Source organism: Pan paniscus, chromosome 1 (assembly GCF_029289425.2).
Source record: "Pan paniscus chromosome 1, NHGRI_mPanPan1-v2.0_pri, whole genome shotgun sequence".
In the NCBI taxonomy this organism is placed as follows: Eukaryota; Metazoa; Chordata; class Mammalia; order Primates; family Hominidae; genus Pan; species Pan paniscus.
The window spans coordinates 89,258,338-89,284,242 of NC_073249.2; the positions used below are offsets into that span (position 1 = coordinate 89,258,338).

The following is a 25,905-nucleotide window of genomic DNA, read 5'->3' on the forward strand; positions in this document are numbered from 1 at the left end:
AACTGAAATCAGTATATCAAAGAGATGTCTGCATTCCCATATCCGTTGCAGCGTTGATCACAATAGCCAAGATATGGAAACAACTTACGTGTCCATCAGTGCACAAATAGATTTTTAAAATGTGCTACATATACACAATAGAATACTCTTCCACCCCCCAAAAAACAAACAAAACAAAACAAAAAGAACAGAAAATTCTGTCATGAACCTAGAGGACTTTATGTTAAGTGATATAAGCCAGGTGCAGAGGGATAAATACCATATGATCTCGCTTATATGTGGAATCTAAAAAAGGTGAACTCATAGAAGTAGAGAGTAGAATAGTGGTTATCAGAGTCTGGGGATTGTGGGAGTTGATGCGGAAAAGGAAGATGTTGGTCAATGGGAACAAAGTTTTAGTTAGCAGTAATAAATTCTGGTGCTCTATTGCACAGCACAGTGACTATAATAATAATATATTGTCCCTGGCTAACACGGTGAAACCCTGTCTCTACTAAAAATACAAAAAACTAGCTGGGCGTGGTGGTGGGAGCCTGCAGTTCCAGCTACTCAGGAGGCTGAGGCAGGAGAATGGCGTGAACCCAGAAGGCGGAGCTTGCAGTGAGTCGAGATTGTGTCACTGTACTCCAGCCTGGGCGACAGAGCAAGAATCCATCTCAAAAAAATAAAAAATAAAAAATAAAATAATAATAATATATTGTTTATCTCAAAATAGCTAAAACAGGATTTCAAATGTTCTCACCACAAAGAAATGATAAATATTTGAGATGATGGATATACTAATTAGCTTAAATTCATAACTCCATATTGTATATATGTATTAAAACACCACATTGTACTTTATAATATATATAATTATTATTTGTCAATTTAAAATAAAATGAAACTTTAAAAAAATAGATAAAAGAGACCCCAGAAAGCTAGCTCTTCTCCTCTACCATGTGAGGACACAGAGAGAAGGTGTCTTCTATGAGAAAATAGGCTCGCACTAGGCACTGAATCTGCCAACCCCTATCTTGGACTTCCCAACCTCTAGAACTGTGAGAAGTAAATGTTTGTTGTTTACAAGCCACTCAGTTTATAGTATTTTGTTATAGCAGCCCAAACAGACTAAAATACAGAATATCTTCCGTTTAGCAGAATTTACTTGGAGCTTACCAAGTACCCCAGCACTTACAGAGAAATTAGTTTCTCAATTTAAAATATTGAGTCTATAAAGAAGAGCCATTTAAGGCACCAATACATTTGTCCAGCAAAGTTATCTCTCCCCAAGCCCTGGCTATAGGCTGCACCACTGCCTCTGCAACTGTGACCTTGGCTCCAGCCGCCATGCTTCCTCACACACCAGGCACCAGCTACTTAGTCTGCAGGAGGGTGAAGGGCTCTGCAAGGCAAGTGGAAAATCTAGCTCACCACAGAATGGTGGCTGCCATTAAATAACCACAAAACGCAAATTTGAAGAAGCTTACAGGTAATTTTATAAGATAATTAAAGTAATAAGATCAAAGTTAGTTAAAAAGTACATTTTTAGAAAAATAATCCAGTGACTTTGTATGAGAGACAGATACGGCTAAAAAACTGCAACTGTGTGCCTATGTACCAGGAATAATTATTCTAATTATGTTGTTGTTGATGTGCAGATGACCAATAATATAAATATAGTTTAATATATAAGTAGTAATAAATAAAATTTTGATTTTACCTCAATAAACATAAATATATTTTATGTTTATTTTTAGAAATAATTTTATTTATGAAAATGTCTTTAATAAAACTATTTTACCAGTTTACCAATTTAATAAAAATATATTTTTCACCCAATATATTAATATTTCAAAAAAATCAAATAACAATTAGTTTAGTGCTTCTTTATCCCAAACATCTCCTGGTTTGGATAATAAATTATATGTTTACTCTAGGCCAGGCACAGTGGCTCACTCCTGTAATCCCAACACTTTGGGAGGCCAAGGCAGGTGGATACCTGAGGTCAGGAGTTTGAGACCAGACAGCCAACATGGTGAAACCCCGTCTCTACTAAAAATACAAAAATTAGCTACGTGTGGTGGCAGGTGCCTGTAGTCCCAGCTACTGAGGAGGCTGAGGTAGGAGAATCACATGAACATGGGAGGTGGAGGTTGCAGTGAGCCAAGATCACACCATTGCATTCCATCCTGGGTGACTGAGCATGACTCCGTCTCAAAAAAAAAAGAAAAAAAAATTATATTTACTCTAGAAAGAGGAGAATAAAGAACTGACCAATAGAGTTCTATAGAGATCACTGATAAACTTGACAGAAGGAGCCTTAGTGGACTCAGGAGCTGTATCGGAGAAGGCTAAAAATAAAATAAAGTGAAGTAAGGAAGTGGAGAGATGACAATATATTTATTTTTTAATATGTTTTGCTTTTAATAAGAGCAAAGAAAATGAGACAGTGTATAGTGGAAGAAGCGAGGTCAGGAGATATTATTTTTGCAACTAGGTTATAAAGTATATATCTATGTGTGTTTGTGTTGTTGCCCAGTAATGAGGCAGCAATTGATGATGCAGGATGGAGGTAAAGGGATAGAGTCCAACTAACCAGAAGATTGACTTTTCATTCAAAGCCACAGTTGCAACCTTCTGGTAGACACGTTAGTTTTTCTCTTCCTTATTCTGCTTAATTCCCATATTATTAGATCTTTATTTGTCTTTTTTGTAAGCGTAAATAGTAACATAAATAGAATAACAAAAATAGAATAATTCTGGTACATAGTTGTATCAGTTTTTCAGCTATATCTCTCTATACGAGATTACTGGAATTATTAAGAATGTCTTTTTAAACTAACATGAGTCTTATTAATTGGGTTATCTTCTTTTCAAATCAGTTTTGAAAAAATAGGAATGAAAAAGAGGAAGCGAGAGGAGGAGGAAGGGAAAAATGTTGTTATGTAAAAGCAGAACCTTTCCCTATGCTTTGAAGATACAGATTAGATGCTAATAATTGTCTCTGAGCAAATAACCTAAGAAATGTGTGTGCGCATATGTGTTTGTGTGTGTGTGTCTGTGTGTGTATGTGTGGTGTGTGTAGGGGACTTGCTGTTCTTTTCATTGTTTTCCCTAAGTAATTGGAGAAAATGCTAGTAAGCCTTAGCTGACATTTCATGGTCTTTCTGACCAACAGTTAAATCCAAGCTTCTTTGTTTTACATTACCCCAAAATAGATTTCCTTATGCTGATACAGAGAAATTAGGTCCTTCAATTCAGCTTGCATGTTGAGAATACCAAAATTGTCACAAAATTTAGCCCTTCCCGTCCTGATATTTATCATGTTAGGTTACTCACATGCTGCTGCTGATCGTGTTTTTGAGTCAACTAGAAAAGCACAATCCATTAGATAAATAACCTCTAAGTTCATGACCCCATACACTAGGTAGTTGAGAAAACTGCATAAGAATGAAAACATTTTGTCTGGGCGCAGTGGCTCATGCCTGTAATCCCAACACTTTTGGAGGCCGAGGTGGGCAGATCACCTGAGATCAGGAGTTCAGGACTAGCCTGGCCAACAGGGCGATACCCCATCTCTACTAACAATGCAAAAATTAGCCGGACGTGGTGGTGCACATCTGTAATCCCAGCTACTCAGGAAGCTGAGGCAGGAGAATCACCTGAATCAGGAGGCAGAAGTTCCAGTGAGCCGAGATCATGCCAGTGCACTCCAGCCTGGACAACAGAGCGAGACCATGTTTGTTTTTGGACATTCAAGATTCAACCACACAATGAGAAATTCCCACAATAACATATATGTCAAAGGTCTATCCAGTCTTGGCTTTAACTATTGATTCTGGGATGACTACAATTGTTAGGGGGAAATCTGTATGTTGAAATGCTCTACTTTCCTGGAGCAACATTTATGGTTTACTAGTTCTGTCCATGGAGACCCCTTGACACCAAACACCAGCATTTCAAATACCTGGCTGTAATTATCACACTGATCCACATGATGCCTTAATCACAGCCCCCTCACTAGGTTTTCTCTTTTCCGGGCCAATGAATCCCAATTCTTTCACTGTTTGTCATATGGAAGTGTTGAACATAGCCCTGGAAACAAACCTAGTACTCAATAAATCATAATTTTGTCTGTCTTATTGTTCCGTGCCCAGTCTTTTACAATCTGTTGCCCTCTGGTGGATAGTTTTCCAGATCATTAATGTCCAAATGGTGTATTATAATTAACCTATTAGTGATAATACTATTAAGAACGAACATTTATTAAAAGCTTATAATGTGCCAAGCACTTTGCTAAGTGTTTTCAGACATTCTCATTTAATACTCAAAACAAACTTAACACGCTAATATGGCAATTCTTATTTTACGGATGAGGAAAACAAGACTTAGAACAGTTAAGAAACCTGATCAGGGTGGCACAGTTGAGGGGTGGGGGCAGTGATCCTTCCCCTTTTCTCCCAAGCCTTCATTTACTTGCATCACAGTGCCATCTTATAACTTTATATTGGTTCTCATCTAAACTGTGGTTTCCTCCCTTCACTTTCCTCATGACAGTTTTTTGTTTGTTTGTTTTTTTGGTTTTGTTTTTTGGTTTTTTTTAATGTTCCAATAAAACTTTACATTTATACGCTGGGCGCGGTGGCTCACGCCTGTGATCCCAGCACTTTGGGATGCCGAGGTGGGTGGATCACCTGAGGTCAGGAGTTCCAGACCAGCCTGGCCAACATGGTGAAACTCTGTCTGTACTAAAAATACGAAAATTAGCTGGGTGTGGTGGTGCATGCCTGTAATTCCAGCTACTCGGGTGGCTGAAACAGGAGAATCGCTTGAACTCAGGAGGCGGAGGTTGCAGTGAGTCGAGATCACGCCACTGCACTCCATCTTGAGCTACAGAGTGAGACTCGGTCTCAAAAACAAACAAACAAACAAACAAACAAAACTTTACATTCAGAAACAGGCAGCAGAAAGGCTGTATTTTGATGATTCCTGTATTAGTTAGTTTAAATTTGTTTTCCCATTCAATTATCCTAAATAAACTTTAGATAAGAAATCAGGCCGGGTGCGGTGGCTCATGCCTGTAATCCCAGCACTTTGGGAGGCTGAGGCAGGTGGATCACCTGAGGCCAGGAGTTCAAGACCATCCTGGCCAACATGGTGAAAGCCTGTCTCTACTAAAAATACACAAATTAGCTGGGCATGGTGGTGTGCACCTGTAATCCCAGCTACTCGAGTGGCTGAGGCAGGAGAATCAGTTGAACCTGGGAGGCAGAGGTTGCAGCAAGCCGAGACTGTGCCATTGCACTGGGCAACAAGAACGAAAACTCTGTCAAAAAAAAAAAAAAAAATTCACAGGTTATTCAACTTGACCACCTGATATTGAGACAAGTATTCAACTTGACCACCTGATATTAATACAAGTATTCCACTCAATAAGTAGGAAAACTGAATTTGAAACTCAAGTTTTGTGACTCCAACACTTGAGAGTGTGTAATCTTCTTTTTTAAAGATTTAATTAATTTTTTAAATAGACAAATAATAATTGTACATATTCATGAGTTACATAGTGATGTCTTGATATATATAATTTATAGTGATCAAATCAGAGTAGTTAGCTTATTCATCCTGATGGTTTTATTGTAAAGCTCAAAGCTTTGGTCACAGAGGCAAATGTTTTTGGAGTCTTTTTATGCTATTTGTTTTTTTTTTTATTTTTTATTTTTTATTGATCATTCTTGGGTGTTTCTCACAGAAGGGGATTTGGCAGGGTCACAGGACAATAGTGGAGGGAAGGTCAGCAGATAAACAAGTGAACAAAGGTCTCTGGTTTTCCTAGGCAGAGGACCCTGCGGCCTTCCGCAGTGTTTGTGTCCCTGGGTACTTGAGATTAGGGAGTGGTGATGACTCTTAAGGAGCATGCTGCCTTCAAGCATCTGTTTAACAAAGCACATCTTGCACCGCCCTTAATCCATTCAACCCTGAGTGGATACAGCACATGTTTCAGAGAGCACAGGGTTGGGGGTAAGGTCACAGATCAACAGGATCCCAAGGCAGAAGAATTTTTCTTAGTACAGAACAAAATGAAAAGTCTCCCATGTCTACCGCTATTTGGTTTTTTGTATTGCTTGCTCAGAGCCTAAACTTTGCTTGACACTACAAAAATTGTATGTACTCTTTCATTTCCCTTTTAATTATTTGCAGAATTAAAAACATTTTCATATTTCTCTTATTCAAACCCTTCGTTGTTTTGCTTTCATGACATCAACTCTCCTGTTTTCCTCCTATTGCTTTAACAATTCTTTCTTTCTTCTCTTTTCTTTCAGTTATAGTTGTTTTCCAGAGTTTTATTCTTATGTTTTGTTTTTTAATTTACCCTTTCTCTAGTATAGAGAATTTTTCAACATGGAATTAAAGATAATTATGAATCAGGTACAACTGAAGACTATGAAAAGACTTGGAAATGAAAGCATATTACCAAAGTTTAAAACTCAAGCAAATAGCTGAAAACTGTAAACATAGCTGAGAACCCATGTTTGGAAGACATTCTATAGGGTGTCTATAAGGAACTCTATCAGTATGTAAAGCAAGAAGACAAAGAGAAAATCAGGAGATATTAATTCAGCAATATAGAGGATAGCTTTAAATATTTAGGAGGACTTTTAGGAAGAGCAAGTAGAAAGGCCAAAAAGGAAGCCATAATCAAAGAAACAGAAGAAAAATTTTCTTTGATAAAGAAAGATTTGAACCATCAGACTGAAAATACAACTGATTCCAGCCAGAAATATGCCATGCAAACACACCAGGACACATCCTTGTAAAATCTTGAATTTCTGTGATAAAGGGAAAATCTTAAGTGTTTCCAGATGGAAAAGTTAAAGAACAAGAATAAAACTAGTATATGTTTTCTTGTTGCAAACCTAAATGCTGGAACCAATTTAGAACTTTCATTTGGTTCCTTTCTGGGTTTTTATTTCTGTCCAGAAATACCAATCTCTTCAATCTCAGACTTCAAACATTTATGAAAAATGAAATTTAAAAACTAAAAATGTAAACTTTATTTCTCAATAGAAGCTCCATCAAGTTCAAAACACTTTTGAAAGTGATGATACCAACCATTTAGAACATCCCTGAAGGACTGAGTGTCCTGGATACTTAACTATGTTAATGTAGTATTTTTACATTATTAACTGAACAAAAATGGGTGTCCTTTAAAGATTTTTTAAAGATTAGGAAACAAAAAGAAGTCAGAAGAAGCCAAATCAGGACAGTAAAGTTGATCCTAAAGATTTCCTATTGAAAAATGAGCAGGAGCTTTGTTGTAGAGAAAGACTCTAGCAAAGCTTTTCTGGGCATTTTTCTGCTAAAGCTTTGTCTAACTTTCTCAAAATACTTTCATAATAAGCAAATGTTATTGTTCTTTGGTCCCTTAGAAAGTCAACAAACAAAATGCCTTGAGCATCACAAAAAACTGTTCCAATGACCTTTGCTCTTGACTGGTTCACTTTCGCTTTGACTGGACAGCTTCCACCTCTTGGTGGCCATTCCTTTGATTGTGCATTGTCTTCAGGATTATACTGATAAAGCCATGTTACATCTCCTGTTATAATTCTTTGAAGAAATGCTTCTACAAAGCATTTTCAAAGTGGGATCATCCTGCTTCTTTAAAATTTCCATTGAAAGCTTTGCTCTTGCCTTCAGCTGATCTGAGAGCAACAACTTTGGCACTCATTGACTGATAAGTTCGCCCAATTTTAATTTCTCAGTCAGAATTGTGTAATTGGTTCAATACATGGAAATCAATAAACGTAATCCATCACATAAACAGAACCAATGACAAAAACCACATGATTATCTCAATAGATGCAGAAAACGCCTTTGAAAAAATTCAACAGCTTTTCATGCTAAAAACTCTCAATAAACTAGGTATTGATGGAACATATCTCAAAATAATAAGAGCTCTTTATGACAAACCCACAGCCAGTATCATACTGAATGGGGAAAAAAACTGGAAGCATTCCCTTTGAAAACCAGCACAAGGCAAGGATGCCCTCTCTCACCACTCCTATTCAACATAGTATTGGAAGTTCTGGCCAGGGCAATCAGGCAAGAGAAAGAAATACAGCGTATTCAAATAGGAAGAGAGGAAGTCAAATTGTCTCTGTTTGCAGATGACATGATTGTATATTTAGTAAACCTCATTGTATCAGCCCAAAACCTCCTTAAGCTGATAAGCAACTTCAGCAAAGTCTCAGGATACAAAATCAATGTGCGAAAATGACAAGCATTCCTATACACCAATAACAGACAACAGAGAGCCAAATCATGAGTGAACTCTCATTCACAATTGCTACAAAGAGAATAAAATACCTAGGAATACAACTTACAAGGGATATGAAGGACCTCTTCAAAAACCACTGCTCAAGGAAATAAGAGAGGACACAAACAAATGGAAAAACATTGCATGCTCATGGATAGGAAGAATCAGTATCATGAAAATGGCCTTACTGCCCAAAGTAATTTATAGATTCAATGCTCTCCCCATCCAGCTACCACTGACTTTCTTCACAGAATTGGAAAAAACTATTTTAAACTTCATATGGAACCAAAAAACAGCCCACATACACAAGAAAATCCTGGGCAAGAAGAACAAAGCTGGAGGCATCATGCTACCTGACTTCAAACTACCCTGCAAGTCTACAGTAACCAAAACAGCATGGCACTGGTATCAAAACAGATATATAGACCAATGGAACAGAACAGAGGCCTCAGAAATAACACCACACATTTACTGCCATCTGATCTTTGACAAACCTGACACACACAAGCAATGGGGAAAGGATTCCCTATTTAATAAATGATTTTGGGAAAGCTGGCTAGCCATATGCAGAAAACTGAAACTGGACCCCTTCCTTACACATTATACAAAAATCAACTCAAGATTGATCAAAGACTTAAACATAAGACCTAGAACCATAAAAATCCTAGAAGAAAACCTATACAATACCATTCAGGATATAGGCATGGGAAAAGACTTCATGTCTAAAACACCAAAAACAATGGCAAAAAAAGCTAAAATTGACAAATGGGATCTAATTAAACTAAAGAGCCTCTGCACAGCAAAAGAAACTATCATCATCATCAGAGTGAACAGGCAACCTACAGAATGGGAGAAGATTTTTGCAATCTGTCCATCTGACAAAGGGCTAATATCCAGAAGCTACAAAGAACTGAAAGAAATTTACAAGAAAAAAGGCAACAACCCCATCCAAAAATGGGCAAAGGATATGAACAGACACTTTTCAAAAGAAGACATTTACGCAGCCAACAGATGTATGAAAAAATGCTTATCATCACTGGTCATTAGAGAAATGCAAATGAAAACCACAATGAGACCATCTCATGCCAGTTAGAATGGCAATCATTAAAATGTCAGGAAACAACAGATGCTGGAGAGGTTGTGGAAAAATAGGAACACTTTTACACTGTTGGTGGGAGTGTAAATTAGTTCAACCATTGTGGAAGACAGTGTGGCAATTCCTCAAGCATCTAGAACTAGAAATACCATTCGACCCAGCAATCCCATTACTGGGCATATATCCAAAGGATTATAAATCAATCTACGATAAAGACACATGCACACATATTTATTTATTTATTTATTTGCAGCACTATTCACAATACCAAAGACTTGGACAAATGTCCATCAATGATAGACTGGATTAAGAAAATGTGGCACATATACACCATGGAATACTATGCAGACATAAAAAAGGATGAGTTCATGTCCTTTGCAGGGATGTGGATGAAGCTGGAAACCATCATTCTCAGCCAACTATCACGAGATCAGAAAACCAAACAACTCATGTTCTCACTGATAAGTGGGAGTTGAACAATGAGAACACATGGACACAGGGAGGAGAACATCACACTGGGGCCTGTGGGGGATGGGGGGGCTAGAGGAAGGATAGCATTAGGAGAAATACCTAATGTAGGTGATGGGTTGATGGGTGCAGCAAACCACCATGGCACGTGTATACCTATGTAACAAAACTGCACGTTCTTCACATGTAATCCAGAACTTAAAGTAGAATAATAAAAAAATTAAGTTACATAAACGTAAAATAAAATACACAGTATTAAAAAAAATCTTGTAATATACCATTTCCACATAAGAAATTCGTCTCTCCAGTAAATTATATATCACCATAAACAAAAATATACAGGAACTGAGAGAAATCAATAACTCTACTGTTTTGTGCAAATGCAGTTGAGTTTATGATCACAACTGCCCTTATCTATAAATCTGCTAACCCTTGAGCCTTGAAGGGAAAAGATAAACACCAGCAGCCAGTGTTTTAATTGTACCACAAGAAGGCCTGAACAACAAGAACATTTTTCCTGCATTAGTTTCATCAATACCCTGTCATTGAAGTCAGGAAATACCTTGCCAGTAAGGGACTGCGTTTTAAAGTTACTTTGATATTGGACAGTGCCCCTGGCCACCCAGAGCCCCAGGAGTTCAACAGCAAAGGCACTGAAATGGTATACTTGTCCCCAGACATGTTTCTAATTCAGCCTCTAGAACAGGGGGTCATAAGGACCTTTAAGTCTCATTATACACATACTCTATGGAAAGAATTGTCAATGCCTAGGAAGAGAACCCCAGGAGAGGGCCATCATGAAAGTCTAGAAAGATTACACCATTAAAGATGCTATCATTGTTGCAGAAAAAGTGGTGAAAGCCATTAAGCCTGAGACAATAAACTCTGCTTGAGGAAACTGTGTCCAAATGTTGTGCGTGACTTCACAGGATTTATGACAGAGCTACTCAAGGAAATTATGAAAGATATTGTGGATATGGCAAAAAAAAAAGGTGGGGTAAAATGTTTCAAGAAATAGATCTTGGCAAAATTCAAGAGCTAATAGACACCACACCAGAGGAATTAATGGAAGATGACTTGATGGAGAAGAATGCATCTAAGCCAGGATCAAACAATGCGGAAGAAAACATAGAAGCAGCAGTGCCAGAAAACAAGCTGACATTAGACAGTCTGACAGAAGGCTTCTGACTATTCGGGACTGCTTTTGACTTCTTTTATGATATGGGCCCATCTATGGTATGATACAGGCACTAAAACTAAAACAAATGGTAGAAGTAAGAAGGGGTACCATATAGAAACATTTTTAGAGAAATGAACAAGCAAAAAAGTCAGACAAAAATTAAATATATTTCTGAAAAGTTACACTGACTGTTCCTGTCTCTTCCACCTTCCTTTCAACCTCCTCTATCTCTTCTTCCCCAGGGACCCCTGAGACAGCAAGACCAACTCCTCCTTATCCTCCTCCTCCTTAGCCTACTTAACATGAAGATGATGAGGATAAAGACCTTTATGATGATCTAATTCCACTTAATGAACAGTAAATATATTTTGTCTTCATTTTGATTTTCTGAATACCATTTTATTTTCTCTAGCTTACTTTCCTGCAAGAATATGGTAAATAATGTATACGACACATAGAATATGTGTTAATCAACTGTGTTGTTGGTAAGGCTTCCTGTCAACAGTAGGCTATTAGTAGTTGAGTTTAGTGGTGTCAAAAGTTATGCATGGATTTTCGACTGTTTGAGGGGACAGCACTCCAAACCCCTGCATTGTTCAAGGGTCAACTATATTCAGTATTATGTAAGTATATATGGGAAATGATCAGCAGGATTGTTTAATGTGTGACTCTAGAGGCCAGGTTACCTAGAAATGAGCTAGCTAGCATGAGGACTCGTCTCAGTTAAAAAAAAAAGCTGTACGCATCCTCCAGGTCTTAGGGGTAGTGTCCCCAGCCTTCTCATTACTCCCCAAAACAGCTGAGTCAAACTTAAATATTCATTTATATCCCCATTCCCAGACAACATCGCCCATACACACATTACACAATCACTCTTATTCTTGTTAACCAAGATGAAGACCCTCTACAAGAAATAGTCCTGTTACATCTAGCTCAACTCCACCTAAGCATGCCTCTGCACCTGCTGTCTCTCATGCCCAGGAGTCACAGTCTTTGCCAAGTGACACTGCTGGCTTTTAACTCAGTTCCCTAATTCACCGTGTGATATAGGGAAAAGTCACTTCCTCTCCTTCTGAGCCAGTTTCTCCATCTGCAAAATAGATTCGATAGTCTAAAAATCCCTTTTGACTTCATTTTTATCAAACACTTTTTGTGTCCCTAATAAGGTGTGATCATAATCATAATGTTTCATGATGATATCATGGAATTATACATAATTATATGTATGTAGTTATACTATATTATATATTAATATATTATATAATTATATATTATTGTATCATATATAAATATAATTATATATTATTAATATAATACTTAATATTGATTATGTTAAATAATATCACATGTTGATTATACATTATAATACATAATCATGTACTTGTGATCATTTTATATAACTATAATTATGTAATTTTAATTGCTATGTTTTTTTAAGCTCCTACCATATGTCAAAACATTTTTCCTCTTTCATATCCCCCACCGCCATTTGCCTAATAATGGTAATTCATTCTTTGAGCCTGTCTCAGGTTGGTTGTCAGTTTCTTTAGGAAGCCTACTCCAACTTTTCTTAGCCTGAGTTAGATGCTCCTATTCCTCTCATAGTTCCCTGTATTTTTCCTATAGCAATGCTTATTACATTATATTGGAACTGCTTATAGAGTTGTTGATTACTCCAAAAAAGAGTATAAATGCCATGAAAGGAGGGTGATCAATTGTTTTGTTGCTCTGTATATTGCCAGCACCCAGAAGAGGGCCTGGCACATAGTAGGCACACAATAAATATTTGTTGAATAAATAATTAATGCTAGGCACTTTAAATTGGAAAAAACTAGCACAGTAATACAAAGACCAGTGTTAACTAAATCAGTTAACATGCACTTCCTTTCTTAAATGTGGTTATAAAAAGGAGGAAGAAAACTCAAGTGAAACTGACTCTGCTAGAACAGTGCCGTGCTTTTCCACAGAAGGTTAGACCCTGAGAGAGATGGCTCAGCACCACCTATGGATCTTGCTCCTTTGCCTGCAAACCTGTGAGTTCTGACCCTTGCTGATCGCCCCCTAGTTTTCCATAAAGTTTTAAAAATTGCCCTTAAGGAAGACATTGAACTGTCTTTTTGATCTGTGTTTAGCAGAACACCCTGGGTCTCAGTATCTACTGTACTCAACAGGATCCAACTGGCTGGGGAGAGACTTAAAATTCAAACCTAAGTGTTTAGGTTCAGCTTTAAAGTTTATATTTCTGAGTTATATTTCTGAGATCTGGAGATCTCAGTTTCCAAAGGTCTGAGGCAAATCCTTCTCAGAGGAATCAGCACTTGGTAAACCCACCCACAAAGCCTGGCAAAAGAAAGATCTTCTAAAAGCTTGAATGACTTACAAGCAATTTCTTCTTGGCATTCAACTGTGATGGCGTTTGAGAGAGAAAAATGTCTTTCCTAATTATAGTTGATTGTTCTATCTGGTTAAAGTGATGGATGACTCATCGTTATCATTGTTGAGCCTCATCTCTATAAACTCCCTTGATTTTCAAAACACAGAGCTATTACTCTGCTTTTATCCTCAAGAAACTCTGAAATAAATGAGGAAGAGATTACTATCCCATTTTTTACAAATAGTCTCAAAAAAGAGTTGGAGAACTTGAATTAAAAACCCTATTTTTCTTACTTATGGCATAATAGTAAACTAAAAGAACAACAAGAATATTGATTGTTATTGGTACAAAGAAAATTGTAATATTAACACAGATCTGGGAGTGCTGTGTCATTGTACATATTATCTCCTTAAATACAAACAATTGCTCTAACAGAAATTTACTATGTTTGGAACTTCTAAATCTACTTCTAGTATCTCTTGCCAGTTCTGAAAATGCACTAGCAAAATTCTGGCATGAGTTAGAACCCTGGGAACCTAGTACGTTTGGATTTTCTGTAAAGGTAGGATCAATGCACCATGATCTCTCTGGTTCCCTTGGCCATTTCAAGCTATGGCTCCTTTAATTTGAACTTCATGGAGATTGTAACCACTAGTCAGACCAAATTTTTGGAGCCTCTGCTGGTCGCTCTAGAATGGCAGACAGAAAACGCAAGTAGATGAGGAATGGTACTAGGGATGTCCCTAATCTTCCAGAGAGAGACCAGACAAGGTAGCATTTGATACCACTTAATTTTCAAAACATTCTACAATGTTTATGCCTACATTCTTATGTCATCCATATGAAAACCATTGAGATGAGCAAGATAGACGTTATTAATCCCATTATGCAAGAAAAATAATAAATTAAGATTTAGGGGTTTAAAAATTCACCTGAAATTTCACTACCTAAATTGGTAGAGCTGGAAATAGACATTGGTTTTTCTAATTCCAAGGTTAATCTCAATCCCATTGGTTCTTCTTTCTGCTCCACCTGACCTCTTCACTCATTGCTTTCAAATTTTTGATGCTCTTCAAAAGGTTAATACCTGCTAAGATAAAAGGTAGCTCTAGGATACACTTCTTTCATCTACTGAAACTGAAATAAAGTTGTCAAATCAGCTAGTAGTGAACTGTTTACGAGTTTTGTGACCTAGACGAAGTTACATTCCTCCTCTGACTCTTGTTTCAGCTTCAAAATGGGGAGGCTATTAATACAGTAGAATTGTTTTGAGAATCAAAATGATGATAATGCATGTACAACACTTGCCATAGTACCTGAATATAGTAAGTGTTTAACAGATATCAGCTAATGCTACTATTTTTCACACTCGCTTTTCATGCATTATTAGGAAGAGCCATGGCTTTACCACACAGAGATCCTGGGCAGGACTCCTCTGTGAGGAAATTGTCCAAGGAACATAAACAGGAGAAAAGGTGGTGGGAGTTTGAGCTTAGGTGTTGGTTGTCAAGGTTCTGGAAAAGGAAACTAGGAGTGAGATATTCATTTCATCAAGGATCCATGAAAGGGGAATGGGAGCTTGTTTATATAAAAGTGAAGCCAGGAGTACTTTTTACATACTGTCCACCTTTACTGAATTATCTGTTTGCCTCTTAAGGATTATTCTGCAAACCTTTTCTGAGCACAAAAATATACCGTGAATTCCTCCTGCTGCTGTTCCTGGTAGAGATAGTCCCTTACATTCAGTATTGGGCTTAGGAGTCTACACTTTACACATTTCCCTGGAATTCAGAGCAGTTGAAGAGGCTGAGAAGCAGTGGAGAGATGCAGGGAGAAATCCCCATTTCCCCTCAGAAATCACCGACATAAGGAAAGTCTGAGTGTGCAAACTTATGACTGTTCCATGTTGGAAAAGTTTTCTCTGAGTCAAAATTCACAGTCTTATGCTCTGATGCCAACTTTCTGATCATGACTTTGGAAACACCATGACTCTGACTGTCTCTCCACATACCCTGGGAGACACTCCCACTCTGAGGGTAGGAGATGAAGGAGTCCACCAGTTTTAATCCTTGCCCATCCCCTCTACATATTCTGTCTCATACTCTTAATTCTTCCTTTTCTCTGCCCCATTCTTATTTCTATTTCTTCAACTCCCTGTCTTGTCTCCCATCAATAATAGTAATAAATAACCATTTATGGAGCAATCACTGCATATTCAGCATTACTCTAAGTAGTCTACAGTTATTATTTTGTTTAATCCTTACAACACACTATGAGATAGATACGGTTTATGTGCACATATACAGATGAAAGCATTGATACACAGAGAGTCAAAGGTCACTTAACCAAAAAGTGAAAGAAGTAGAATTTAAGCTTCAGAGTCCTTAGACTTCACCTCTGAGTTATGCTGCCTCCACCCACATTGATGCTGAAGTGGAGTAAATTACTTTCCCCACTATTAATGTTTGGGAATATGTCAGTAAAGAGTGATGATTTATTTATTTCTGTCAAGACAGGATTATTCGGATAGAAGCTGTGCCTTTCTCTATACCCACCCACAGAGGAGGAAGGAGCTGTTGGCAGGTCCTTGCCAATAACGGAAGTTTAGGCAGGGCAGTGAGGCAGAATACCCAAGCAAATAACCATCTCCAGACATCTTTCAAATACCATTCACTTTAATATTATTCAAATGTGATTTGAATTAGTTTCTTTAAACAAATAAAAGTCCAATATCAGCATGATGTTGATGTCTTGTTGGATGTTAAACATGGTCATGGGCATTTCAGCAGTTGAGACTTAAAATTCTAAGAAATGAGTGGGCCCACTATGGGTAACTGGACCCCAACCATCATCCTGGGGCTCGGAGACAGGAAGCATACATGTGGAAGTATGCTGACAAAACAACGTGCCACTGATCTGAAGTCCTTGCATCGAGGGGTCTTCAAGATAAGGACAAGTTCTCTGTATTAGAATGAGATTTAAACAGATGACTACCATAGACATTCAGAAAAGGGCTCAAAAGCAGAAATCCAGTTATAGAAATGGAAATATATTATTTATGGGTAAAACTGTTTATCAAAAGCCAAGCTTCCAAACAGAGCTTGGGAAGCTGTTCCCCCTGTGATAACTCAGGCCTTCAGTGGAAGGCAGTGGAGGCCTACTTTGTCAGCTCCAACTGCTGAAGCAGTCCTGGAGATCAATATGGAGGCCAACAAGGCAGCCAGAGCACCTTCACAACAGAAGCCTGATGGTCAGTGCCAAGCCATTCAGGCTACTGGAGTATTCCTAAATCAAACCTTTCTTGTCTTGGACCTTAGGAGAGGGATGGACCTGTAAGTTGGGAGATCACTGGGCTCATCTATGTGAAACTTAGAAAGAGGTATGAGCAATCAGCTGGGGGCTGATATAGGTGGAACTGACTAGGTACTCTTGTTTCCTTTGTTATACTCAGTGTTCAAGTACACGCTAATAGAGGGCAGCAGTGTTAAAACGGATGGCCATGATCTCATATCTGTTTTGAGATTTTGTGTGTGTGTGTGTGTGTGTGTGTGTGTGTGTGTGTTTTGAAGGAACTGATTCAAGTAAACCTAAATCCCAATAAAGGTGATATAATATAAAACTCCCAGGGGAAAACAATGTACTATTGCATGAGGGTAGTAAGTTCCTTTTTCTTAAAACCTCATGATCAAGGACTTTCCGTCGCTTTGGAGAATGACACAAAATTTCTGCCTGCCCAGCCCTGTGCTTCCTCTTCCCCTCTATGTCCCTTCACTCAGTGTGAGCAGTTATAATGGACTCTTTTTTGGGTACCACATGCTAAAGCTACCTCTGGTCACTCTCCCAGACCTACAATACTCAGCGATGTTCCACCCCCACTTTTTGACTCTAGGAGGCAGTGGGTGGAGAAGAGGAGGGGAAGTTTAGCTAGTGCCACAAAAAAAGAACAAGAAATGTTTGTCTGGAGGATCCTAAGAAAGTAAGGGGGTGGAGGTGTCTGTTAAGCAACTGTGCAGTCTTCCCCATTTCCACTCTTATTAATAGCTACTTGCTGACTTTAACATCTCCCCAATACCCCAACTCTAATGTTTCCCTTCATAGTTGTCTGAGGTGTTATTTTAGTCTCTTTGAAGATGTTTATTTGTTTTACGTAGCAAACATATATAGTGCCTAGTATATGCCAGGCACTATTCTAAGAGGTCTACAAATATCAATTCATTTAACCCTCATAATATTTTTATGAGGTCAAATATTGTGCTACTATTACCTTCATTAATGTGCTAATATTACCTTCATTTTAAAACTGAGGAAACCGAGGCACAGAGAGGTTACTGACTTTCCCTGGGGTTCATGGCCAGTCCCTGACAGAGCCAGGATTCTAGCCCAGGCAGGCTAGTTCTCAGTGACTAACCCATGGTGACACACAGGTGATTCCACAAGGCAACGCTCTCCTTGGGACCACTAGACTCTTCTCCATTAGTACACACACTTGAGAGCACCCTCATGTCATTTAATCCTAATAATTCCTCAAAGTGGCAGGACAGCTCTGTTTTATTTCTTTTACCAACTAGAACCCTCTGACTTAGCAAGTAAGTGACATTCATGGTCATTTAGTCAACAACAGACCCTAGACTCAAACATGTTTCCTAATCCCTGATTCAGGACACTTTTACTAACTATGCTGTGGGTCACCATTTTGTGGATCTAAAAAATTTTCTTCACAAACAGTATAGAATATAGAAAGAAATTGCAGTTAGCCATCTGATTCTTGTTAATAATCAGTTTAAATACTTGACCTTTCACATCAAGACCCAGAGATCAGTAAAGAGTCCTCTCTTGCCTTCACTCTTTCTCTTGCTGAGATTTTCTGCCTTGTTTTTCTATTGTTGGAAAAGATTAATTGAGTCAGTTGCAAAAAAAAAAAGCTTTGTTTTTTGTTTTGTTTGTTTTTGTTTTTTGTTTTGAGACAGAGTCTTGCCCTGTCACCCAGGCTGGAGGGCAGTAGCACAATCGTGGTTCATGGCAGCCTTGACTTCCCAGGCTCAAGTGATCCTCCTGTCTCAGCCTCCCAAGTAGCTGAGACTACAGGCATGCATTACCATGCCTGACTAATTTTTTTTTTATTTTCTTTTTCATAGAGATGGGATCTCATTGTGTTTCCCAGGCTGGTGTTCATTTTTTCAACAAACATTTAATAATCATCCACTAGTTATTGGAGGAACAGTAGTGATTGAAACAGAAAAAGACTCACATTCTTGATAATTGCATTATAGTAGCAGTGTATTGAGGGGATGGGTTGGGAGACAATCAATAAATAAGCACAGGCAATGCTTTAGTGGTGATAACTGCAGTGAAGAGAAGGATAGTAAGGCAAGGCAAGAGAGAAGGATGGGGTGGGGATTGCTATTTTAGGCACAGTGACCAGGAAAGCTCTTTCTAATGAGATGATGTTGGGAGAAAACCCCGAACAAAGTGGGGGACTGCTGAAAAGAGTGTGGTAGGAAAAGAGGAGAACAACAGGTGCAAAAGCTCTAAGGCAAAGTGCCCTTGGCCTGTTTACAGAACAGAGGGAGCTGATGTGGTTGGAGTAGGGAAGTAGGGGAAGATCAGACAGAGCCTAGTAGTGATGGTTAAGATTATGAAAGGAGAATGGAGAGCTCCCCAGACTCCAAGGGTACACTGTGTTCATTTTTAATAGAATCTAAGGAGGATTATGGGGTTTTAGGTCTATATAATCTCTCCATTGTCATCCATATTTGACTTTGGATTCCACCCAAAACATCAGTAAGTTTTGCTTGCCCAGCCTTGAAGAATTTTCCTCTCATGAGTTAAAAGCCTCATACCTCAACAATCTTTATACAATCTATATATATGGGTTTCTGATTCTTTTCTATTTGTTTTTTGTTTTTTCAAATATTCTTCTTTTTCTCACGATCCCTATTGTCTTCTTCTAGTCAGTGGCTTTGAGCTGCCTAACCATGAAATGTACATTTGTAAAATCCATCCATATCCCTAGGATCATCCAGGGAAACAGGGTTATCATCTTAGACACAGAAAGGTGTATTGCATTTGGGAAGGGTGCCCCAGCCCAATCCAGGAGGGGAAGGCAACCTCCAGTGAGCAACCAGTCCTCAGTGATCTCTTTCAACACTGGTCATCCTGCCCCCTGAGTCCTGGGCTCCCTCTTTGCCATAGCTACCTAAGAGTCACAGTGAACAGGTTTTTCCATCTAAGCCTGCACCCCAGGGTTTCAGCCTTTTCTTGCCTTTGCTTCTCCTCTGGAGGTATGACCTTTCTCCTACCTTTCCCATTTGTGTTCTGGCATAAGAAGTTCACGAAATCACACTCTTTGGAAAAGGTTGTAAATGTGGGTTACCACTTCTTCACTGGGCTCTCAAGGGTACTTAGCAAACACTTGATCCCCTTCATCAATCTCTTGTTGACTCCCTATGGTGTTCCTTATAGTAACATTCCCCCCCCCCAATTTTTACATTCACCAAAATAATAGCAACTACCATTTATATGTGCCAGGCATTGTGCTAAGTGCTTTATCTTCGCAATTGCATTTAATAATTATCCACACTTTACAGATGAGGCACCTGAGGAACAGTGAATTTCAGTAATTTTCTCAAGATAACACAGCTAGGTTCAAATATTCCTAGATTCAAAATCGGCACCTTTAGTCTGTATACCTCCTAGCTGGTCCCACTCTTGCCTCCTCACTGTTGCCAGTTAGTCTCCCCTCCTACATTACTGAAGAGAGGAAGGCCACCAAGAATGATTATCTTCCATTTTATCCTATCTATTCCAAAATGTCCACTGTGTATTAAGCACCTTCTATGTGTCCTCAAAACAATTCTATAAGGCAGGTGTTATTATAGCCCATCTTGTAGTCAAGTAAGATCAGGGCCTCAGCAAATGTCAGGGATTGAACATGAGCACAAGCCCACCTGGCTCAAATCTATGCTCACTCTACTTCACCAAGCAGCCTCTTCCTATCACCATCTTTAATAACATCTCAAAATACCTTTGCTCTTTCACTCATCCTTTCCTTTCCCCTTTCCACTTCAGGTGAGGGTGTGACCCTCCTTAAACCTACAGCTTCCACTGCCTGCCCTTTCCTTTCCATCTTTTGTTCCATGACAAGCATTAGTAGCCTGTGTATCTTGTGCTGTTCTGCATACCAGAGGTTTAAGGCAAGGCCCCTGGACTCAGTCATTCACAGTGTCCAGAACACAGACACGCAGATTGATGACCACCACACAATGTGGCAAGTGCTATGAGAGGGAAACCTGGAGTTCCACAGAGGCCATGAGCAGGAGCATCTAACCTAGAGCAGGCCCACTGGGGACATCTCTCTCTGCTTACCCTCCCTAGCACCTCCCCCTCAACCCCCAGTCTCTTCTATTTTAAAACAAAAATAAATTAGTTTTACCTGACCTTCTATCTCATCACACTTCTTTCACTGTCAAGTTTTTCCTCCACACTTTACCACCTACTCTGTCAGTCCCCTAGACTCTGGCCTTCCATCGAGTTGTCTTACTTGTACTACATTCTCAAAGGCCATCAATAACCTCATAACGGGCAAACCCAGGGCCATTTTCAGTCTTTATCCCATTGAACACTGAATCATTAGACATCAGTGGCAATCTCCTCCTTGAGACTCTTTCTCCTCTCTGTGATATGGCCCGCTATTGGTGCCTCTCTTGCACTCTTACTGTTTGGTCTCTTCTGTTTCTTTTGATGGTGTCTCTTCTATAAATGTGAGCACTTTCACAGGGCTCAGTCGTGGACTTCAGGCTTACTCTTCCTGAATGACCCTCCTCTACTTCACCCATGCCATTTCTGTGGATGATCTCTAAACCCACTGGATTTCAGTGTTACAGTAAGTACCAGAGACACTAAAATAAGAATGGCTTAAACAAGAAAGAGGTTTATTTCTTGCTCATGTAAAAAAGTGCGGAGTTGGCAGTTCACAGTCAGTAGAATAGTTCACAAGGTCATTGGGGTTCCGACTTCTATCTTCCTGCTCCACCATCCTCAGAACTTGGCTTCCTACTCATGACTCAGAATGTCTGTCTAAGATCCAGCTGTCATGACCTTCTGGCCTGCAAAAGCAAGGAAGAGATGAAAACAGCAAATTTCCCTCTTTTTATGTATTTATTTATTGGTTTTTTTCTGAGACAGGGTCTCACTCTGTCACCCAGGCTGGAGTGCAGTGGTGTGGTCTTGGCTTACTGCAACCTTGACCCCCTCGGGCTCAGGTGATCCTCTCACCTCAGCCTCCTGGGCAGCTGGGACTACAGGTGTGCACCATCATGCCCAGGTATATTTTGTACTTTTTTGTAGAGACAGGGTTTTGCCATGTTACCCAGGCTGGTCTCGCACTCCTGGACTCAAGCGATCCACCTGCCTTGGCCTCCCAAAGTGTTGGGATTACAGATGTGAGCCACCGTGCCAGGTTCCCCACTCTTCTTAAAGACATAGAAGTCATATACAACACTTCCATTTTTATTCTGTTGTGCTGAACTTAGTCATATGACCAACGTTAGCTAGAAGAAAGCAGGACAATATAGTCTTTACTCTGGGTGGCTCTATGCCCTGCTAAAAATTAGTGATTCTATTAATAAGAATGAAGGAGGGAACAAATATTGGAAAACAGCTAGCAGATTCTGCCACAGTGCCCCAAATAATACTTCAAGTCCATTCTCTCTCCTTATCTTCCATCCTTCCAACAGCTTACTTACATGGTCCACCATCATCTGAAGTTTAATATTTCTAAGACTAAACTTTCTTCTCCCTTTGACTTCTTTCCATCATAAACTTTATGAGTTTTTCAATGACATAAAGTAGAAACTCAAAATACATTGATGAACAATTGAATTCTAGCAGATGCCTCTTTATTTCTTGCCTTTCTTTGTGTTATCATCAAATCCAGCCCTTCCTTTCCATTCCCATTATCGTCCCCTGGTTCATGCCCAGAAGACTACAGTATCCCTAAATGGCCTCTCTGATGCAGCCTCTCCTTCCTGTTTTCCTCCCCACACATCATTACTACATTACAATGACTAAAACATTATTTTAATCTTCACTCGCAAAAACCTTAATAGTTCCCCTCTGCCTCTGATGGAGACCTCAAACTCAAGGCTGTTTCAAATCTAAACCTAATTTGTATCTCCAGCTGTACCTCTCCCCACTCTGATATGCAAATCTATATTCATCCAATTAACATCACAGGTTCTGCTTCTAAACTTTTATTCAGGATCCGAGGACTTGAGACACCCTTCCTTTCCCTTTCCATCAAGTAGAATTCTATTCAGCCTTCAAAATCCTCCTCAAATTCTACTTTCTTTGAGATGTTTTTTCTAACCACTACAGCTCAGCAATCCCTCCCTTCTTAGAATTCGTACCGTAATCACTGTTTCTACCATTCACTTGAATTTATTAATCACTATCTCATATTGCAAAGGAGAATTGTGTGTGTGCGTGTGTGTGTGTGTGTGTGTGTGTGTGTGTGTATCTTATTTCCCTAACCGGGTATCAAATTCCCCCCAAAAGGCAGAGAATCTGTCTTTGCCGTAGACTAGCATAGTGCATTTCATGGTAAGTCCTCAAGATGTTTCTGTGCCACCAGTTATCTCTGAAATTAGATTTTACTAAGGTCACTTCCAGTGATAACATAATGTTAGAGTCCCTTTAGCACCTAGAAAAATAAATATTGGGATTGATTGATATGGACACTCTTTCTTTTAAATCTTAAAATCTTTTAAGAGCAGAATAAAGTCTATCCAGGGTACCTGAAACTGTCCCTCCAGGCTTTACTTGAATTAGCCCTTAAAAATGGCTTTTGATATATGCTCCAGTATGGCCCCGGCATCACCAACACCATCATAAGGGTGGCCTAGGGCAGGCCCAAAGGGCATGTACCAATTGTTAAAGTGATGATAAAGAACATACGATGAATGTTAATATATCAGTATCAACTCCAGAAATAACTAACATTTATTTTACCTTGATGATCAGCAAAGCATTTCTACTCATATTACATCATTTGCTGCTCACCAAACAGGACAAATAGCATAATTATTATTTTCATTCTATGGATGAAGAAACTGAGGTTCAGAAAGGTTTTGTGACCTGTAATCCCAGCATTTTGGGAGGCTGAGGCAGGCAGAGCATTTGAGGTCAGGAGTTCAAGATCAGCCTGGCCAACATGGTGAAACCCCTCTCTACTGAAAATACAAAAACTAGCTAGCCGTGATGGGATGCACCTGTAATCCCAGCTACTCGGGTGGCTGAGGCAGGAGAACTGCCTGAACCCGGGAGGTGGAGGTTGCAGTGAGCCAAGATCACTCCACTGCACTCCAGCCTGGGTGACAGTGAGAGAGTGAGACTTTGTCTAAAAATAAATAAATAAATAAGAAAGGTTTTGTGACCTCGTTAAGGTTGTCCAGTTCATAAGTAGAAGTACTTGCACCTACACCTTCTGCCTCCCTATCTTTCCACTGCATGCAATGGTTTTGCAGCTGCTTCTCTCAGAGCACAGTTGGAGTGTTTGAAGGTGGCAGAATCTTCATCTTAAACATGTGCAACCCCTTTGCCTTTTCCAGCAAGCAAAGTATTCTTGCCAACAACACCAGCAGCACAAATAACAGCTTCCCCCAGCTTTGCCTACCCACCACCCCCACTGCCTGATTGCTCTTTGATACCCCACCAACACTTCCTGAATGACTTGCTACAGGAGATGAGACATACTTTTAAAACTGCACCACACACCAACCACTGTGGCTGCTCAACGGCCCTAATATTAAGAAGGTCTCAGCCTTAACAATCTACCTACATACTTCCTGGGGTTTAGTGAGAGAACCCAGCAAAATTACGAGTCTGTGGAATCTATGTTCTGTCTCTCTCCTCACACCTAATCTCAATCCACAGAGTGGTGTGGCAATTAAGCACTAGGGCCTGACTTCAAAAAAGACTTGAGACGTGGGAGATCTGAGACCAGGACTGGCTAGATAATTTGCGAGGCCCAGTGCAAAATGAAAATGGAGGGCCCCTTGTTTAAATAATATGTAGAATTTAAAGGTGGCAACGCAGCCTTAAGTCCAGTTCAGGGTCCTTTTGAGCTCAGGGTTCTGTGCAACTGCACAGATCACATGCCCATGCCTGGACCATCCAGGGATTCAGGCTGGGACACTCCAAATACCCCTCTCCTAGAACCCGTCAGCCCAGAAAAACAGTTTATCTGGGAGGAATTAATGTTCTTGAATTTTGGCAAACTATGACTCTTACCACCAAAGGCAGCATTAGCCTCTTTCTGACCCGCTACCCCAATGGCTTATTTCTATTGCTTTTACCATTTAGCACTCATCATGTTGTATTGTCTTTCACTTGTGACCACATCTGTCTTATTTTCTAGGCTGTGAGCTCCTCAGGGCTGCAACGATGTCCTGTTTATCCCTGTGTCCCTAACACAGCATCTGACACATAATTAGCAGTTAATAAATGTTTGCAGATAAGGGTTCCCAATTTCCCCCTTCCTACTCCCACTCCACATACTCCCCACCCTGTTGTATCTTCTGTACTTAGCCAACCCCCAACTAAATCCTCAGGCCTTGTCCTGGATACTGCTCCTAAGGGAAAATCTCTGTTGGTCAGAAAGGAAAGAGCTTTACATCAGCTGTTCCTGGGGCTCTTTCAGTGGTTGCTGAGCTGAAGAGCAAGGGTAGCCATAGTGAGACAACACCATCAGGTTAAGAAATCGCTTTTTTTGTGCCACTTTCAAGTGACGTGTATACTTTATGATCCTTATTCTTCCATATACCAAGCCTTGGATAAACTTTAGGGTCAACCTGAACCCACTTACGTGGAAAACTGATGTCTGGTCATCAGAGCCTACATGCAACCAGTACACACCAGAACCGCTCAACTAGTTTGTTTATGACTAACACCCTTTCTGATTGGTCAAGGCCCACGTCATATTGGTTATTAAATACTTTGGATATCATCCATGCTTGCCCCAAACAGTGTTTCTCACTAAAGAGCCCTCATTGAGAATTATAGGATAATGAAGAAGAGGAGGAGAAAGAGCAGAAAAATAATGTCTTGAAATTACATTGTCTCTCATTTTACAAACTATATATTAAATCAGTTTATCTTCAAAAGTGATAGAGGAGAGAAAAGGGAGGAGAAAATAAGCTTTTCATCTTCCCATGTTACATTTTAAAATATTCATCCTTAAGTTTTCACTAGGAAATGTTCCCTGGATTCCCAGAATAGATCAAGTCCCCTTGCTGGTCTCTCTCAAATCACCATAATGCTTACATATTTTGTGCCTATCCATTTGTTTCTATGGTTATCTGATCAACATTGGTATCTTCCTCTGATTGTAAGTCTCAAAGAGCAAGAATTATATCTGTTTCTTCTCGCCGTTGTATCCCCAGCTCCTCGTATCTTGTTTAAAAGAGTAGATGTCCAACAAACACTTATAT

General features: G+C 39.4%; 1 protein-coding gene across 4 annotated transcripts in view; it reads left to right on the forward strand.

The window, feature by feature from the left end:
* Positions 1-12,954: 12,954 nt before the first annotated feature.
* CD84 (CD84 molecule) overlaps positions 12,955-25,905 on the forward strand; it is a 38,328-nt gene continuing 25,377 nt past the window's right edge. For 3 of the 4 annotated variants that reach the window (XM_057302332.2, XM_034938505.3, XM_003811873.4), the window contains exon 1: positions 12,955-13,076. In XM_057302332.2, the coding sequence (XP_057158315.1) occupies positions 13,031-13,076 (46 nt within the window). In that variant the 5' untranslated portion in view covers positions 12,955-13,030. The remainder of the gene's footprint in view (positions 13,077-25,905) is intronic. The other variant, XM_057302330.2, reaches the window with a different exon arrangement.